The 19264-nt window shown below is 39.9% G+C and overlaps 1 protein-coding gene across 6 annotated transcripts in view; it reads left to right on the top strand.

Annotated features, from left to right (window-relative positions):
• Positions 1-17575, top strand: part of LRP6 (LDL receptor related protein 6) — a gene marked incomplete at its 3' end in the record, with an annotated part of 123549 nt that extends 105974 nt beyond the window's left edge. For 3 of the 6 annotated variants that reach the window (XM_082485395.1, XM_082485397.1, XM_082485393.1), the window contains 10 exons: positions 659-870; positions 1064-1254; positions 5674-5883; positions 7217-7342; positions 8717-8953; positions 10677-10787; positions 12626-12856; positions 14098-14234; positions 15382-15479; positions 17284-17575. In XM_082485395.1, coding sequence (XP_082341521.1) covers positions 659-870; positions 1064-1254; positions 5674-5883; positions 7217-7342; positions 8717-8953; positions 10677-10787; positions 12626-12856; positions 14098-14234; positions 15382-15479; positions 17284-17575 — 1845 coding nt within the window. Of the gene's footprint in view, positions 1-658; positions 871-1063; positions 1260-5609; positions 5884-7216; positions 7343-8716; positions 8954-10676; positions 10788-12625; positions 12857-14097; positions 14235-15381; positions 15480-17283 lie in introns of all 6 variants that reach the window. The other 3 variants (XM_082485394.1, XM_082485392.1, XM_082485396.1) reach the window with 3 other exon arrangements.
• Positions 17576-19264: the final 1689 nt, after the last annotated feature.

Genomic DNA, 19264 nt, shown 5'->3' with positions numbered 1-19264 from the left:
CTGGGACCAGTAGAAGGCAAGAACTTTGAAGCAGAAGGGCGTTAGCTGGAAATGCTCTAAAGTCACTGTCTTACATTAGCTGGTATCCTTTCTGTCTGTTGGCAGAGTTGCCTTCCCATTTATTTTTCATCCTTATGCTATGTCCCCCAAGTGTGATGGCAGTGATGGTGGAGAAGAATGAGGCAAGAATTTCAAGTGCTGTCTGGCCTCAGTTTGCCTGTGTTTTTATCCGTTCAGCTGCAGCTTTGGGAATTAGTGGTGATGCATTTCTTTTGTAGAGTGCTAAATGTGCTGGGTTTGGGTCTATCCAAACTGAACTTAGAGTTGTCAAGAAAGCAGAGGAAATGCAGAAGCTGACCCTGAATCTTGAACACGGAGACATTTTGGATTTATTGGTCAAACTTACTACTAAGTCTTATGAGCTGCAACCAACTTACATGATTGCTCTTACAATAAACCATCAGGACTAAGCGTCTATGTCTGATTAAAAGTGTTGGTGAGGCAAGCAGACCTGGGTGTCTCCTTACTTTATGATAGTATTTTGGCTGCCTCCTTTTATTGAGCAGTAGTTTGATATGGTGCATTCATAGTGAATAAAATTGCTCATGCTGGATCAGATTAAATGTTCTTCTGTGGGTTATTTTTCTTTCCTTTGTAGAGCCTAACTGTTGTGACAAGTCCAGTTCCCAATCAGAACCTAGATATGCAGCCTTATGACCTGAGCATTGACATCTACAGCCGCTATATCTACTGGACCTGCGAAGCTACTAATGTAATCAATGTAACACGCCTGGATGGGAGACCCATGGGAGTAGTTCTCAAAGGAGATCAAGATAGGCCCAGGGCCATTGTGGTGAATCCAGAGAAAGGGTATGTAGCAGAAAGAGTGATGTGGAGAAATTCAGCGTGAAGGTCTTGAGAACCAAACTGTTTTCTTGCTGCTGGTTGGTTTCTGTTTGTGAGAATAAAAACATCTTTGATATTTGTTAAGATATCTTGGTCATGTAGCAAAAATGTGGAAAGATCAAATAAACTGTTTTCCCTCTAATCATTCCTATTCCAGATACATGTATTTCACCAACCTACAGGAAAGGTCTCCTAAAATTGAGAGAGCAGCATTGGATGGAACTGAACGAGAGGTCCTTTTTTTCAGTGGTTTGAGCAAGCCTGTAGCCTTAGCTATTGACAGCCAGCTAGGCAAGTTGTTCTGGGCTGATTCAGACCTGCGGAGAATTGAAAGCAGTGACCTTTCAGGTAGAGTAGCACTTTAATTCAGTGATTCATTTGTGGGGTGTGGGTGTGGGGGATTGCAGAGAAAGGTGTATTCTTTTCCTTCCTACTATAAACAGTCTGTACTGTGATTCTAATCGCTCCCTAAATTCCCAGCCAGGGAATGGGCATGATTCATGCAGCATGCCTTTACAGTATCATGCCTCTATCTATGATTTGCATTATTAATTGCTACACATGCTATTTACTTCAGTTTCTCACTGCAAGACCTTTGTGTGGTTTCCCAAAGTCAGTTCACAAATAAATTTGCAGCAGTTGGGGAAAGGGGAGGGAGAAGGTTGTTTTTAAAGTCATTGGTTTTGGTGCAGTAAACTGCCAATCAGATGAAAGTTTCCTGTTAGTGGAAAAGTCCTTGCTGCAGAGTTAAGTGACCTGCACACCTGCTGCTTTATGTACCTGTCATTTAGGGTGAAATGATGTGAGAAGGATAAAGCAGATCTAACATCTCTCTGTTCTCAAAAGGCAAAAACCTCCCTCTTCCAGCTATGGAATTCTCTTTGCCTGCTCCCTAAGGTTGGTTATGCTGCTTGTCTGACCTCCTCTGTGAGTTGATTTGGCTCAGTTAACCACATAAACAAAACAATAACCTAATAACAATATACAGAAAAAGAGAAATAGAGAACAGTATTCTGTTGGTTTGGAAAGCTGAATTGGTTCAGCAAGAGTACAGCAAGCAACCAGAACTAGACCAAGAGAAGAGGCAAAATCATGCAGTCAGATTGAGTGAGAGAGATGTCTCATTTACTGGCCAGATCCAGCAAGCTGGATCAGCTCAGCTGCCTCGTGGTAGTAATTTCTTGTGATATGAGCTGGGCTGGATGTTGCTGATGGGAGTGCCGGGACGTTCTGAGCACATGCATACCCATCTCTTTTTGGTGATGGGGTATAAGCCCCCCTTCGATCTGCTGCTAGTAGAGGGCAGTGGTGTAATTTCTCATTCCTCTGCAGTAAGTCCATCACTGGTTTGAATAATGCATATCCTTGTACTTCAGCTGAGTGTTATTCTACTATCAGAAGCATAAGCACGCGCATAAGGAAATAAGGACACACTTTGCAATCTGAGAGCAAGTTTGAAAATTTAATGGGAGTATGGTGGTCTGTAGTAGTGTCTTTCACTGATGACATGATTCACCTTCACTCAAAGTAGCAGCATGTAATTCCACCAATACCAGTATGATTTTCAGCCTTCTATTAAGCTGCTAGAATAAGCTTTTGTTTTGGAAAACGTTTCAGGTTTTTTAGATGATTGGAATTGAGGCTCAGCAAGATAGTAATTTTTTTCAGTGATTAACGTGGTGTGTCACTGGAAGATTCAGGGTCGCTAATGAAGTGCGATATCCTGACTGTCTACTATTTTAAAACACAGAACATAAGCTGAGTTAGTGAATCGTTTTTTTGTTGTTGTTTTTTTTTAAAAAGCAGTATGGTGTATCTCGGTATGTTCTAGGCTATCCCAGATCCAGGGTCTGCACATGTAAAGTAATCGGCGGCAGCAGAATATCAGATGTGCTTTGTTTCTCTCTTTGTTATCTGCCAGGAATTAGGACAACAGAGGAGATGGGTGTGATTTCTAATCTAGTCCGTTTTTAATGATTCTGTATTTTTTTTTTAAAAAGTGTGACTGTTGATTAACAATGTTGTGTAGTAAAAGCTCGCCATATTTTTGAAGAACATGAAGAAAAAAATCATTCCAAAACCTCCCTTGCTTTTTGGCATTTGCATGACAAATAGATTGCTATAATCACCACGATAAATTGCTAACTGCTGAGATGCATTCCTGTGCTTAGGAATGCTGATTAATAGGCTCTTTTGACCGGCAGAGTAATTTTTCTGCATGTTAGCTTCTTAAAACATGCACAGTCTCTTGCTCTGTCGACTCTATAGATGCCAGTACCCATAAAGAGAAGGAGAGCTAGAATGCCTTTTATGTGATGCAGTCCTCTTCCTCCCTGTCCTTCAGGCATGCACTTAGGACTCGGTTATGCTGCTCAAATGGGAGATCCTATTGAAGCTAACCAGATTCTTCACATGATTAAGGGGTTGTTTATGAAAAGATGACTGGAATTAGCTCCCTACCATGGAAACTATTTGGAAATTAGTTCTTCTATTCCAGAATAATTAGTGTGATTTGGAAATGTCTAATGATTCTGGAATTAAGTCATTTTTATTTGGAAATAGAATGAGCTACGGGTGTGTCAGGATTTTTTATTTATTTGTTTGTTTTTAAGTCTTTTTGTAAAAGGTATTGCTGGAAAGAGAATGGTCATGCCAGGAGACAAAGCTCCTCTTAATCACATCTCCCTTTCATCTGACATTCCCAATAAAGGAGACTAGCACCCTGATGAGCCAGCTTTGGATTTTTTTTGTTGGTTTATGGAAGGAGGGATTTCAGTGTCTCTGTTTAGTCAGAAATAAGTCAGTTACACTTGGTCACAAATATTAAAAAGAAAGATTAAGACATTAAGGGACTGAAAATTTTAAGCTTTACAGTTTTAGGAGCATAGTGCAAAATGCCATGCTGATTGACATGGACATGGCAGAGCAGGGCATGTACAGACTCCATTTGGGTAGGTTAAGGTCTTAGTTAAAACTGTGTTCCATACTGTCATCTTTGCGTTTTCCCCTGTTCCCAGCTTAGCTTTTCTTCTCAAGTTGTAGGTTGCTGTTTCTTACCTTTTCCCTATACAATGAGTCATGTTCATGGGGGTTAATAGACGGCTGCAGTTATTTAGTTTGACTTACATCACTCAGTCTATTCATTCCTACATCAGTCTGGGTATAGCCTCCTTCAGAATCCATCAACGTCTTTTCTTAATCAGATCATTGCTGGTGTTGTTCCAAAGTGGTGGGTGAGAGCCCAATCTACCTGAAGATTAATATTTGAATTTCCATGTTTTACTTTAGATGTTACCACTTGCTAAATGTTTGGAAGGTTCTTAACTTCTGAACTCTGTATACATTTAGTAAAAAGGGGATAAAACCACTTTTCATAGCCAAATTTTTTTGTAAGTCATCATCACTGACATACTGTTGATTAAATTCTCAACGAGCCAAAAAACATTCTTGCTGCTAAACAAAGCAGAGGGATAGAACTTGTTCAAATTATAAAATCATAAAACATGTGTCTTTTGTCCCATAACAGTATTTTGTGTGGGTATGGCAGAGACATTTTTCTGTGGTATTCAGTTGTGCTAGTATATTTTTACAGGACAAAATATAAAAAATTCTTGGCAGTTGTTTTGTGGGTGAACATATGCAAAGCTACTGTCCACTGTAGCAAAAGTGAAAAAGAAGCATAGCAGTGAGCCCAGATATCTGAAATACCAGGATTTCTATGTAAATATTCAAGCTGTGGCCTAATCTTGGACTGTGTAATATTGTTTCAGCATTTCAAAATTGAAGCAGATTCCTTATGTATGTGAATAATTTTATGCTCAGAATCTGATAAACCTCACTGAATATTTTAGTGTTAATGACCATGTCATGTCATGTAAGATAAGCAAAGCGTGGATTAAACCTCACTCTTGAGCGCTCAGGTTTCGAATAACACATTTTCCTTCTGTGTATGAGTTACAAAGTCTTCACTGTCTTTGGACAGTCTTTGATGATACCTTTAAAACAGCTGCAGACTGTCGTCTGCTTATGTGCAGTGTTAACCATGTGTGGCAGTTGCTCTTGACTATATTTAATGCCAGGTAATCTATCATAAAAGTCAACAAATACTCTTCAGAAGTGTAAGGCTAAAGCTTCTTGGTTGCTACCAATGATTGCTAAAGGAACTGAGGAATGTAAGTCTTCACTAGGAAGAAAGGAGCGTTCCCAATTTAGCATGAAAACCTTAGTGAAGATAGTGTAGTTGAAACAAAAGAATATGAGGAAGTCAGAAGTCAAGTGTCTACCTTAATCTCATAATTCATGTGAAAAGTACTAACTACTTTGTCTTCACTTGGATTTTATCTTGTATTAGTTAACTCAAGCTAATAATCCGTCTTCTTATTCCCTGTTGTATACCAAGACAAAGCAGTTAATCTCTCCAAAAAGGGAAAGAAGAATGAAAAGAATTGCCAATTCCCATCATATCGATAAAAGACTGGATAGGCTCATGAGAGCAGATCTGCCAACTCCAGATGCTTCTTAAATACAGTAAATATATTTGAAGGACAAAAACTGTTTTCTTGATGAAAGCAGGAAAAATAATTTTATCATCTGTCTGCAAATGCATCAGTCTTGCATCAGAGGACCCAGGATTGCTTCTGTTTTTATAGTAGGCTTATCTGGTAGTGTAAAAGTAGTGGAAAATAGTGGTGTGAGTAGTGTAGAAAATCTTTGTGATAGTATTTCAGTTGATTCTAGTTGAGCTAAACCACTCTCTCCCTTCTGCAGGTGCTAACCGGATTGTTTTGGAAGACTCTAATATCTTGCAGCCTGTAGGACTAACTGTATTTGAAAACTGGCTGTATTGGATTGACAGGCAACAGCAGATGATTGAAAAGATTGATATGACCGGTCGAGAAGGACGTACAAAGGTCCAAGCTCGTATTGCACAACTCAGTGACATCCATGCTGTGAAAGAGCTCAACATTCAGGAATACAGTAAGTGCAATCCCTGTTTGCAAGTGCAAACAGGGCATGTGGGGCTCGAGGCAAGGAGTGGCCGCAGAGGGATGAGCCTGTTTTCCCTTGTTGCTGATCAACATCAGTGCAAATCGAAGGGACCAGAAGTTGGTATCGTTTTGTGTCTGTACATCACCAGGGTGCAATTAAGTTTGTTATCTTCAGGCAGTTGGCAGTGGACTGGAAATCTATCACAAACACAGCATCGCATTTTGTTGCTGATGACAACTTTATTGGTAGTCCCATACAGGCACCTGGCATTTGAGTGTCTATAAGCACAGTAGAAATGTCCTGTTATCCCTAGTAGACAATTATGGCTGCGACATAGTAGTGAGTCACTATTAGGTGTTTACTCTGTTTAGACAAGCACAACTTTCAGGGCCTTTTACTAGGAGTAAATGTTTCAATGGACTGCCTGCCTTGAAGGCAAAATGAGCAATTTTTGTTGGTGGCAATTCGTATTGAAAGTAAGTGACAGAACAACAGCGTTGCATTGCACAAAGGAAGTGTGTATTAAATAACAATTTGTGTTGAACATGGCTGCACTTTTAAAAGCTTTCTGTTTACCAGGATATAGCCTTTACCTACACTCATGAGCTTGAAATGGCGGGAGCTAGATGGTTAAAGCAGTGGAGCTGCCGTAGTCCTGGAGGAAATGAGCCTGGTTAATAGGCTGTGGTGCATGCCTTGGAGAAATATGTATAAAAATGTCTGGGGATGTTTAATTAAAGCATCAGTGCAGACTACTACTAGTTTTGTTTGCTATTAATCTCAGTAAATCTGTCAGGAGTTCCAAGAGAAGTATGTTGTCCTTATTAAACATTAAAATGAAGAGACATATTTATCTAGAGCACGTTAACTTGAGTTTGAGACAGTATGGAAGCTTCAGAATTCATAAATTAGAAAAGTTTACTTTTTTAATGGTCTTTGATAAGGAAGATGAAGTATGTAATCCAAGGCATCTTTTTGTATTACTAATGCTACTATTTTTGCTGCAAAATTAATTCTACCTTGCACAAGAAGCAGAATACTTTGAGTACTGTTTACTTTTTTAGTAGACTCCATGGCATGATTCTCATAATGTTTCAGGTCATGGACAGTGATTGGTGTGCATGACAATTATTGATGTGTGTGAAGGGAAAAAATGCACACAACAAAATAAAACTTTTTCAGAGTTGTTTTTAGTAGCACTCTCCCCAGGGGGAAGGAAATAATGAAGGGAGTCCTGTGTGCCCAAAGAAATCACTGAAAGCTTGTAAAAGAGGTGGGGATTTCTTGTCTGTACCTGTCTTTCTTATTTTTAAAATCACAGGACAACATCCTTGTTCTCAAGATAATGGTGGCTGCTCACACATTTGCATTGTGAAGGGCGATGGCACCACACGCTGCTCTTGCCCAGTCCACCTTGTTCTGCTGCAGGATGAGCTGTCCTGCGGAGGTAAGTCCTTCCCATGCTCTGTGCCACTGAGCTCTCAGCTTCTGGGCTCGGGGGGTGGGGGTGGGGGTGTCCATCTTTAGGGGTGGCTCCTGAGCAGAAAGAATGTGACAGTGCACTGGGTGCTGTTATATGCTTTTACACACTTTCCTCTTTGCCTCCCTCCCAGCTAAGTCTGCAAGTATTGAGAAGGAGTAAGAGAAGAGGAAAAATTCACTAGTTGACTGTTGAATAAGGATTTCTGTTCGCTCTTTCTACTTAAGACCACTGAATTATTTCAACTTGATTTTTTAATTGTATGATTTTTATTACTTTTTTCTATCACTCTGTATGTTCTTCTTTTTCAAATAGTTGTAGGTTCTCATGTTCTGGTATATTGCACCATGTCTGAGCCATTTTATTCTTCTCTGCTGTCCTCCTCAAACTCACCCTGTGCATGTCTTTCTGAACTGCAGTCCCAGAAGGGCGAGTTGCCTCCTCTGTGGTGATACGGCCACTGTAGCCTACGCCCTGGTGTCTCCAAGGGTGGGGTTGAAATTGGGGAGAGGAGAGGCACTTTGGTGCTTGGGTCTCTTTGTGCCACCGTACTGAATGGATTTATTATGCAATCTTCTCGCCATCAAGGCGACGTGTGGTCTCACAATGGAACAAGAGCTAACATAATCCAGATATTTTCTCAGAGCAAGTTTAATACTAGGCCAAAAGGGGGGAGGAAAGGGGGATTAAAAAAGGGGAAAAAAATTCACACTTACTTACTGCATGAGATTAACAGTTACTGTAGTGAATGTTAAATAACAGCTAGCAGCTGTGTTGAGATAGCAGGACTAGATGGAGCAGTTTTTTGTTGTTTTAAAATAATTTTGACTGAACAGAGCTGTCGAGGGCACATAACTAGACATTGAGTCACAGTGCATCCATCTGCAGCTCATTACATCCTTTTAACGTTTTCTATATGACTATCGAACATTAAAAAGAAAGTGAGCCATCAGTTGTGTATACAGTGGTGTTGCAGGAAAGGGTGAGTGGAAAAGTGTGTTGACTTTAAATTAAGACTTTTGAAGACCTACTAAGAGAAGGGTGTAAAAGGCTGAAGTGGGGAGGGAAGACGGTAATTGTTTTGAGTGTGCATGTTTCTCTGTTCCTCTTGTTCTTTGTCTAATGAACCTCCATCAGTGTGAGCCTGCATCAGTCACATGGGGCTCAAGATCTGCATGACTGACTGCGGAGGCAGTGGGGGTGGAAGTTACTTTATGACGTGGCATGTTTATCAGCTGCTTGATAAATCAAAACAGCTGAGATCTTTTTGTCCTTACCTGTCCTGATCTACTGTTTGTTCACCTGGATTTTTAATTTTTGTTTGTTTGCTTGATTTTAAAGAACCACCAACATGCTCCCCTCAGCAGTTCACCTGTTTCACAGGTGAGATTGACTGCATCCCAGTGGCCTGGCGCTGTGATGGTTTCACTGAATGTGAAGACCACAGTGACGAAAAGAACTGCCCGGTGTGCTCAGAAACCCAGTTCCAGTGTGAAAGTGGTCAGTGCATAGACAGTGCCCTCCGGTGCAATGGAGAAGCAAATTGCCAGGACAACTCAGATGAGAAGAACTGTGAAGGTACAGAGGATCTTTCGGAGTGTAATGAAAATAAAGCTGTCATGGGGACACTATGATAGATACCAAAGTTATTGCTGAGTAGGACTTGGAAGGGTCTGCTAGTTTTTAAACTGATCTATTGAATGGGAAATTATTTCACAACTCCATACTTTTGTTTCTCCACCTGTGAGACAGAAATAACACTGATCTCCTGCAGAGCGATTTAAGCCTTGTTTGTGAAAAGTACTATTAAAAAGATAATATTTTTAAGCTCTAAAAGCTTGATAATTAGGAAAGAATTACAAAGTGGAGCAAATCCTTGTCATAGTTTTTTGTGTACCTTGTACCTGAGTAAAGGTCTTGGGATTGTTTATTTTATAATACCTGAAAAAAATGATGTTAAGCTTTTGTGGGTAAGTGGGAGTGAGAGACATGACATTTCTGGAGACCTCCTCTTCCTGTAGAGCACAGTGAAAGAGACTATTTAAGCTATGATTACAGATGGAAGTGCTATTGCCAATGCAATGAGAATTAGGTTCTTTTAATTTTGGAAAGGACAGGTTATGCTTGTGGAATCTGAACTACCCTACCACTATACAAAGTGAAACAGCAAACTTGCCCTTTCCCTATTGCACAAGTAGTGAAGAGCTGTAAGGACAACTTGTAAGCTTGAAAGGATGGCTCTTCTCTATATCCTTTCAGTACGTTTTCCCTCTTTGAAGAGGCTGTCTAAGGGTCTTTGAGTCAAGGCTGAGTTTCTTTCCAAAAGATGTGCTCCATCTCAAACAAAAACGTACAGACCAATGCAGAAATTCCTGTGTGATGAAAGGTAATTGTTAGCTAGATGACTTCTGAAAATATGTTGTGCAAGTTAGCTTCCCAGTTGCCACCCAGTGGCTGGAGATATCAGACTGGGGGCTGTTTATCACCTTCATAGTGGCCCTGTTATTCAGAGTATTCAAGTTGATTACAGATCAGAAAAGCCTTTAGTTTAACTTCTGAATTCCACTGAAGTCAGAAAGAATTTCTGGATTTATGAGAAACACGAGGCAAAAATATGTGTAAACAACAGCAGCCAGCACCTTGCCTGCAGCACCTTTTTTCCCCAAAGTGGTAGTTTAATTTTTGAGTGTACTGGCAAAGCTCCAGTTTTATCATCTTTCATTTCAGTTTAAGAACATAATGTCAAGTGAAATATATTGTCTTATGATCAAGGAGTTTTCTGGTATACAGGAAGAGCACAAGAGCATTGAGAAACCACATCTATCTTTCTTAAACAATTTTATTATCACGGTTTGGCAGATTTATTTTTAATAACTTAATTCTTCTCTCTTACATTACAGTAAATGCTTAGAGTTGGAGATTCTTATAGTAATTTTGCAATAACTTATCCCAAGCGCTTATCCCATGTCCTGGGATAAACACCTGTGTTCTCAGTGGCCTTCTGCTTCTGAGTTACTTTAGTCAAGGTAACTTCACCTTGTAGCGTCCTTATTGTAATAGGCAGTAAGGACCAGGTACCCACTGTGCAATATCCTCAACAGATCACTGAGTGACTTTTTCTGCATGGTTGGCATGAGGGACTTTGTGTGACACTGACTACTTTAAGAAATGAAGCTAGCAGCAGGCTTAGGTCCCCCAAGATACTCCTCATTGTGTGCTCTTGTGTCTTGTTTGCTTAATCATTTTAAGGAGTAGAAGTCTTTGATACTGACTCTTGTTGTGTGGGGGGTTCTTTTTCCAGTGCTTTGTTTAACTGATCAGTTCCGCTGTGCCAGTGGGCAGTGCATCGGGAAAAGCAAGAAATGTGATCACAACCTGGACTGCAATGACAGCTCAGATGAGCAAGGATGCTGTAAGTGTAAAACCTGAGACACAACTGCAGCATCCAAAATTTGTTTCTTGCCTTCTCTATGAGTTAGATTTTATTCTGCCAACCAGACTGAATTAATTGTTCCCAAAATGAATGCTTCTGTTCATAACTGCTGTCATGCAATTAATGCACAACGTGGTAGTATAGGAATAACAAAAATAAACAGCATTCTAACAAGTAGTCTCTGAGGCAGAGCGGGCTAGTAATATTTCTACTTATCTTTTTAAACTTCTTCTTTTAAAAGAAGTTTAAGGTTTGGTTTACTATAATCTGTTAGTATGCTGAGTTGGTGCAGTGTTAAAAAAATCTTTCTCACAGCATGAGGCTTTTATATATAACTGCTCTGCTTCGTGGTTTTCTCGTCCAGAGAATTGTTAGCAGGTGCTTTTAGAATCAGAGGGGCACTCTGTTTATAGAGTAAACCTTCTAAAATTTCTTTTGTGTCTTGAAAAGATGTAATATTAGCTTGATTTATGATTTGTAACATGTGATCACCTACCTTGAAATCTCCAGGATTCTGCAAGAAAACCACTGCCTTTAAAATTCCAACTTGAAAGTTCATTTCCACTGTTGGTGCTTTAAAAGAAATTGTAAATAGGGACATCTCTTCTTGTGTTAGAGATCTGTATATCACAGTTTATACACACACAACTTGAAAATGCAAAGCCAGAGTTGGACCCTTGATCTTGTGAAGGATTAACAGTAGATGTTCTGTCATGCTACCAAGTTGTTAGTGACATTATCACAGACATGTATAGTTATCTTTATTATAGTTCATGTATTTTCCTGTTTTGTAGCAGAGGATGGAAAATTAGCCTACCCGGAGTAAGACTGCAGTTGTTGCTGTCCCTCTTCCAATATGATCAGAAGTCTGTTTACTTATCTCTGTAGACTGTGACAAGCTGGTTAAACTGTGGGTTTGGTGTTCAGGGAGAAGAAAACGCGTTGAGGAAAAGACTTTCAGTAATGGATAAGATGTAAAACACTGACTAGAACAGGAAAATACTTTAAAGTCTGCTTTTCTTGTCAAATTCATGAAGCACAGGCAGGGGGTTGTCAGTTATTCCCAGAAATGTCATTGCTTAGAATTGGTGTTGTAGGGAACACCACTCATTTTGACTGTTGAATAATCATTTTATATAGATTCCTCATAAGGATGGCACATTTAAAGCTGATGCTTAGCTATATCTGTAACCATCATTGTGGGTCAGATGTGGAGTAGGTTAGATAGTTAAATAAATAGCAGCAAACCTAAAATTCATCATTGGTGCATCAGCTCTACTGTTCAGCATAATTGAAGGTTACACAGTAGAGAAAAGGGAATGCCAGTCCGTTACATTGAGTGGTAACCTAGGTGCTTGTGTGATGAGGTGCAATGTGAAAAGTAGTTGTCATCATCTTTAATGACAAAAAAGAGCATAACTGGAGTGCCCATCACAGTGCCATCTGGAGTCATGGCTGCAGGTTGTCTTCATTAAGTTCAAAGGATAGCCCTGCCTGTCAGCATGAAGCAGCATCAGGACCTAATTCATCAACCCCTGTGCACATGCGTATACTGTTCATTTCCTGTCATTTATGATTCTCTGCATGTCTGGAGGTCATCTTGTGCACAGGTAGCCCTTATGTACACTCAAGAGTCTTTAAACAGACCTGTCCCGGTGCCTGTTTTTTCCTCCCGTATATTAATTTGAAAGTTGTTGTCTCCCTACAGGAGAGAAGGCTTTTATTTTTCCTGTGTGGAAAGATGTCAGGAAAACTGATGCTGGTACATGAAGCAGTTGGATTAATTTACACAGTACGATTTTCCTTTTTTCTTTTAGACACAACGGAGGAGCCTGCGCCACAGCCCAACAACACAATAGGCTCCATCATCGGTGTGATCCTTACAGTTTTTGTTGTTGGAGCAATGTACTTCATCTGCCAGAGGGTGCTGTGCCCACGCATGAAGGGGGATGGAGAAACAATGACCAATGATTACGTGGTGCACGGACCAGCCTCTGTACCTCTTGGTTATGTGCCTCACCCAAGCTCTTTGTCAGGGTCGCTTCCTGGTGAGTATATGGTGTGATCCTTGTCCTGCTCTTTGGCACCAGGTAGTTGTAGCAAGGATACTGTGCATGTATGCACAGATGTCTGTTCCAGATGCATAATTGTTGGAAGCCTGGGCTGTCAAGGCTTGTTGCCATCCTTCTTTATAACAATGAACTGCTATTTTACCTGTGCTATTCACGAGCATTTAGGTACTTCGCAGAACCATAAGCTCAAATAGATACACATACCATGGGAGTTCTCTTCTTTTGCTACTGAAGAAGCCTCTTTTTGGACTATTATAGCATCAGCGAGGCATCATAATAGTACAGGGTAAAGTTACACAGAGTTATATTCATGAGACTTTAAACATTATGTAATTATTCTTGTTAGATTTGTAGACTGGGTTTGTACGCTTGTGAAACTTCTTGTAAAGCCTGTAATGACCAGCAATAACTGTGGTCTTGTTTCATGATGAAGTTTCCAACACCAATCCAAGCACACGATGCTATTGCTGTTTAAAAAGTAAGACTTAACCGTAATGTTGCACTTCATTTATATGCATTGCTTCTGCATATATTGATTAAATATATATTGTAGCTTGTGTCTTTGGATCTCGCGGGTTCCAGTCAGAACACAGAGGTTCTGTGAGGCTGTTACAGTGTTGAAATAATGCACCAAATTTCTTTGCTTGCTGTAATAACCTGCTTTCATAAAGACAGTCTTTGAGCAGAATTTTCACCATTATTTCGAGCACAGTGGCATACCTCTCCATTTCCTGCTTGGACTCTCTGCCAGCGTGCTTCAGTCCTAGTAGCAAAAGCTCACTTAACGGTGTGGAAATGAAAGAACACAAACCCTCTCTTCTGTTGCAGAAATTTCAGTTGCTCAGTTGAGGTGGTCAGAGTCAGTTTCATGTTTTATTCTGAGGCATAGAAATAGTGCCTGAATGCCTGTTCTCTCAAGTCCTTTCCAGCCGTTCAAGTGAAAGAAATCTGTTTCTCTTCACACAGCTCTAGTGTAGCCCAGTACAAAGTCCTGCAGTTGAGCAGCTGATACACAAAACCAACATGTTGATTCCTTGACAGTCTTCATTCCAGTTGTCCATCAGGGAGCACTGAATTTGCTCTTAATACTAAGATGATTGATTTCAGTTTTAGGAGTTGTGCTTATACTGCTGTTATCCTCTAGATTATTTTTTTAAGCTTTCTTTTCTCTGTTTGCTTCAAAGAATTGAATATTAACATACGTCTTTGTTCTTCAGGGATGTCTCGAGGTAAATCTGTGATCAGCTCCCTCAGCATTATGGGAGGGAGCAGCGGGCCACCGTATGACAGGGCTCATGTCACTGGAGCCTCTTCCAGTAGTTCTTCAAGTACCAAAGGCACTTACTTTCCTCCAGTAAGTCATTCTGTTATTCATAGACCTTTAACAACTTTCAGGGAAATGCTGGTGTCTTTCTGAGGATAATTAATTGGCAGATGAATGTTTTGTTTTAGATTTTGAGCCTAATATACTTGTTTGAATATGGACTGAGTGATTTTGAACGGGAAAGGAGAGGAGATTGTCTTTTTCCAAAACAGTACAGGAATTTTCTCTTAATTTTAAAAAGTTGTGAGAGAACTCAGTGCCAGAAAAAGATGTTAGGTTGAATGTCAAGGGAGATGAAAAAATTCCTATAAATGCTGAGCAGCTTTGGCAGAGCTATCTCCTTTCATAATATTCTGCCATGTTCCTCTGGAGGTAAAACTGTGGTTGGTTCCATATAGACCTTTCAAGGAATTAAAATGAAGCTTTGTGTCATGTGTTTTGCAAGTGACATAAATAAACAAGTGTCTTGCAACTCTATAGCAATTCTGTAGTCACAAATGGGTAGTTTGCTGCGCTAGATGCTATACAGAAGTTGGTACTAGCCCTGGAGGGCTCCCTGTCTCTGCTTCTGGCATCAGTGGTTGTTGTTTTAGATATTTTTATATGAAGTCCACCAAGCCACTACCAAGTGTTTGAGTTACATGCTCAGTCATTGCAGGCTGAAATGTTCAACTATTTACTTTCAGTTCCGAGAATCAACCTATCATGTTATAGCTTTAGATTAATCAAAATACTGTTTGTGCAGTAAGAGCATGCCTGTATAGGGAAGAAATGCTTGCCTCGGACAGCACAAAGCAAGTATTATTAAGTGTGATACTCGGGGACTACAGCTAGCAGGAGCAGACATCTGCCAGTTTGCCTAGGGCAGTAGTATCCCTAGTGACAATCTAGTATTGAATAGCTAGCTTCAACTTTACTTCTTAGCACTAGGTATGCCAAATAGTAACAGCAGTCAGTGTTTTTTGAGAAGAACTTAGTAATAGCTTCTATGGGAATAGTAAAAAGTGACATTACCAGTGTCTGCTAAAGAATTGGGGAATAAACAGAAGAAAAATCCTGTTTGGCAGGAGGGGCTATGTGTGCAGTTCTTACATTAAGGTTTCTATTAAACAGCACTAAAAAGAAAATTTAGAAACTGATGTTTTCTTGAGTTTCTTTCATTTTTTTGTCCCCTTAGATTTTGAACCCACCACCATCACCAGCTACTGAACGTTCACATTATACTATGGAATTTGGTTATTCTTCAAACAGCCCATCCACTCATAGATCCTACAGGTAATTACTATTACAATAACTTCTGTCGGGATCAAAGCAATTAGTGGAGAAAATGCAGAATAAAGACACTCTCTGCTCCATAAGAATTACAATCAAAGGCCCTAATTCTGCAAGCACTAAAACAGGTGCTTAAATGGGTTCACATGTATTGTGTCACTGAAGCGTGTGTATAAGTGCAGCACTGTCTGAGGTAAGTCATTACAGTAAGTGTGTTAGCGGTACACCTCTTGAGTATATTGTTTTAAAGGGAATGACAACACTCATCATGGAATTATCCAAATGCCAAAAGAAACGTGGTACCATGATAACTTTGAGCCAAAAATACTTACCTTGGAGTGAATCCTGCCTTTTTATTACACTTCTGTCATAAATAATTTGTTATGTAATTATCAGAAATAACAGGCAAACAGCATGGAGAGGAAAGTTGGCAATGTAAAGGCTAGTAGGTCAGAAGGAACATTAATGTTATGGCCTAGATAAAGCACAGAAATTCTAGTTAGGCTTATTAAGGGTTAATATCTGAAAAAAGTTGCTAACCTCTTGCTTATTTTCTCTGACTAATATTTATGGGCATGCAAGCTTTATCTGTTTACTTGAATGTCCCTTTCTTACCTTCCCCATAAGATGCTAGAGTTCATTATCATTTTATAACTAGTTACCAAAAATAAAGAATGAGACACCTACTACCCAAGGGTGTAAAGGTTCCCCTCCCAAATCACTAGTAGATCTGGTCAATGAGAAGAGCGTGCTGTGTTTGTCTATTGAAAGAAATGCCTCCCTGACACAGAGCCTTTGGGGGCTTTTGGATAATGAGGTCTCTGGGGCTGAAAAGACGTCTCTTCTCCATTAGCAGAAAATATGGCCTCTGTTGTGCAGAAGGTCAGACCAGATGTTTATAATGATCCCTTGCAGCCATATGAAAAATCTTTTTAAATGATGAGTAATTTTCTACTGAAAGAAACCCAAATTTTGGCACCGGCATGAATCATGCTGATTACTGGTTAGCTGTAGTGACTTTTACTGTCATAAATGGTATTAGGGATGTAGCATAGGGTTGAATGTTTTCCGAATGCTCCCCCACCCAAAAATAAACCCTGGCCTTGCTGCTTCTGATCTTCCCATCTTTCCTAACATTCTGACTTGAATACAGAGGAGCTGCATCCCCACCCGCCCCCAACCAACTGACTGTGATGCTGGTAGTTGTAGCTACCAAGCACCTCCCTTTCTACTTTGTGTTCTTAAAACTATCTCGGGCTCATTTTAAAAGATGTTTTGTGGTAGGAGCCTTTGGGAATTCCATCCCAGTTACTGCTCTGGCGAGTGATTCTCCTGACTGCTATGAATGTGCCAGGTGATTTTCAATCTCCCTGTCTGAACTTGGAAGTTAGTATCTGTAAATTGTATAATGGAAACTGAGTATCTTCTCCATATAATTGCAGCACAGCTATTTCCCACCCCCTCCATGCCCTTCCTGCCCCACTGTCTTAGGAGTAGCTTTTTCTACCTCAAGTAAGACTTTAAGGAGTCTGTTGTCTGTAGATAATAAATAATTAGCAACCGTTTCACTAGTTGCTATAATTTGACTGATGCTGTAGTGCAAAGGTGGGCTTTTTGCAGGGGAGTTGGCGAGTTCACAGTGTAAGAGAGAGAGGAGCGTGGTGCTCTGTATCTACTGCAGAGAGGTTGACCCACTCTATGTTTCCACCTTGGCTTATCCAGTGCTTGCTTGTTGGTTGGCGCATTGCTTGAAATGCACAGTCATTCTATATGTTGACGCTTTTCCCTTAAATCTCCCCCACTGCAGCTACAGGCCTTACAGCTACCGGCATTTTGCACCTCCTACGACACCCTGCAGCACGGATGTCTGTGACAGTGACTATGCCCCCAGCCGAAGGGTCACGGCAGCGACGGCCAAGGGCTATACCAGTGACTTGAACTATGATTCAGAGCCCGTCCCCCCGCCACCTACTCCACGCAGCCAGTACCTGTCGGCGGAGGAGAACTATGAAAGCTGCCCGCCTTCCCCATACACAGAGCGGAGCTACTCTCACCATCTCTACCCGCCACCACCGTCCCCCTGCACAGACTCCTCATGAGGTGTAGCCCCCCCCACCCCGTTATCTGCCTCCGCTGTGAAAGTGTAAATACAAAATATTCTACTGGGGAGGGGGGAGGGAGGTCTCGGCGAAGGATGAGGTAGGACAGTGTACAGTAAAATGTTATTAAATGGGGTGGAGGAATACTGAAGATATTTGTACAGAAGAAAAAAAAAGGATATTTATATATTTTCTTAAACAGCAAACTGCTGCTTGTGCCATAAGAAGAAAAATTTTTGTATAAAAGAACCCAGACATTTGTACAAAAAGTTTTTATTTTTGCAAATGGAACACAAAAACATGCCTTAATCCAGTGAAGTGACTGAGCACATAAGGAAATGGAAGGACCAGGATGCGTTACTTGTCCAGTGAGGTGAGATGTGGGGTTTGTCAATACCAAAAATGTTTAAAGTAATTAATAATAAAGAAGTCCGTCTTAGAGCAGCATACCATAGATACTTGGAAGTAGCCAAATAACCTCTATGTTAACTCCGGAGGGCCAGCAACTAAAGTTAAACTTGAAAATGCAGTCAGGATAGATATTAACCTTACACAAAGGGCTTTGTTTTCTACAGGAATACAGCAATTGTAGCAGTGAATCCAGAAAAATAATCACACGCTTTTTTAAATGAATACACCTTTGTTTTTTCTTAATGCATTTACCAAACTAGAGCATTTAGAGCTCTCTCCTTGCTTCTGGAATTTCAAGGATTTTTGTATGGAATATTATAAAGTTTGCTTTTTTTCTCCTTTTTAAGCTTTTTCCATCTTTTCTGCATCCTTTCTTCCTGCCCATGTCACTTTAAATCATGATATTCTTATTTAAAGTACTGCTAGAACTGGGCTGCTGTAATTTCTTTTTTTTTCTCCTAATTAGCCTTGTCATGCAGTGATTATCATGCTATACATTACCTTCTTCATTTTGCCACCATGGTAGGATTCTGTTTTGTACCACATCAGTACGATTTTCACGTAAATGACAAGGGTAATATGCATATACCTGAATGATTTTTTTAGTTCCTTAAAAAAGAAAATCTTATTTTGACCTAGTGCCCACAAAATGTCAAATATTTTTATACCACATATAATATAGACAGCATATTTATAAACTATAAATTTAACCGTGGATTGTTAGTTTTACTGTAAATTAATAATATATCCTTGCAGTACTTTCAGTGTATATTGATATCACAGTATACAAATCATATATATGTAAAAATATATATTATTTTTTCCTAGTAAGGAAGCATTTAACTTTCAGTGGAGCAACTGTCCGTAAAAAAAATAGACGTTTTGATCATTGGAAGGGGTTCCCATGCTGTATTAACTGCTCATGATTTCTTTGTGTTAGGTAAAGCCAGTTTTGCTCAGTATGATTTTGACATACCTCCTTTTTTTGCATGGTGTGAGTTTAATACTTTAGTATTAACCGCTGTGAATGTCAAATTTTAAGGTATTCTTAACCAAACCATTTTATATTCACATCTCTATTTTTGTATATTATCATATTTAGCCCCTTCTCCAGTCAGCTTCACCATGGTGATTTTGACAAGGAGAGTATATAATCAAGTGAAAACATTATTTGTGTAAGTTTGAGGGGCAACCTGGGATATTATTAACTCCTTTGACTCCAGTGCAGTGTTTTGAATTTGCTTTGACTGTAGTGGAGCTCACAGTATACCTGATCTG

The sequence above is a fragment of the Vanellus vanellus genome (assembly GCF_965231255.1).
Source record: "Vanellus vanellus genome assembly, chromosome: 1".
Taxonomy (NCBI): Eukaryota; Metazoa; Chordata; class Aves; order Charadriiformes; family Charadriidae; genus Vanellus; species Vanellus vanellus.
Note: the sequence above shows the minus strand (reverse complement) of the source record. Positions and strands in the feature narration are given on the sequence as shown.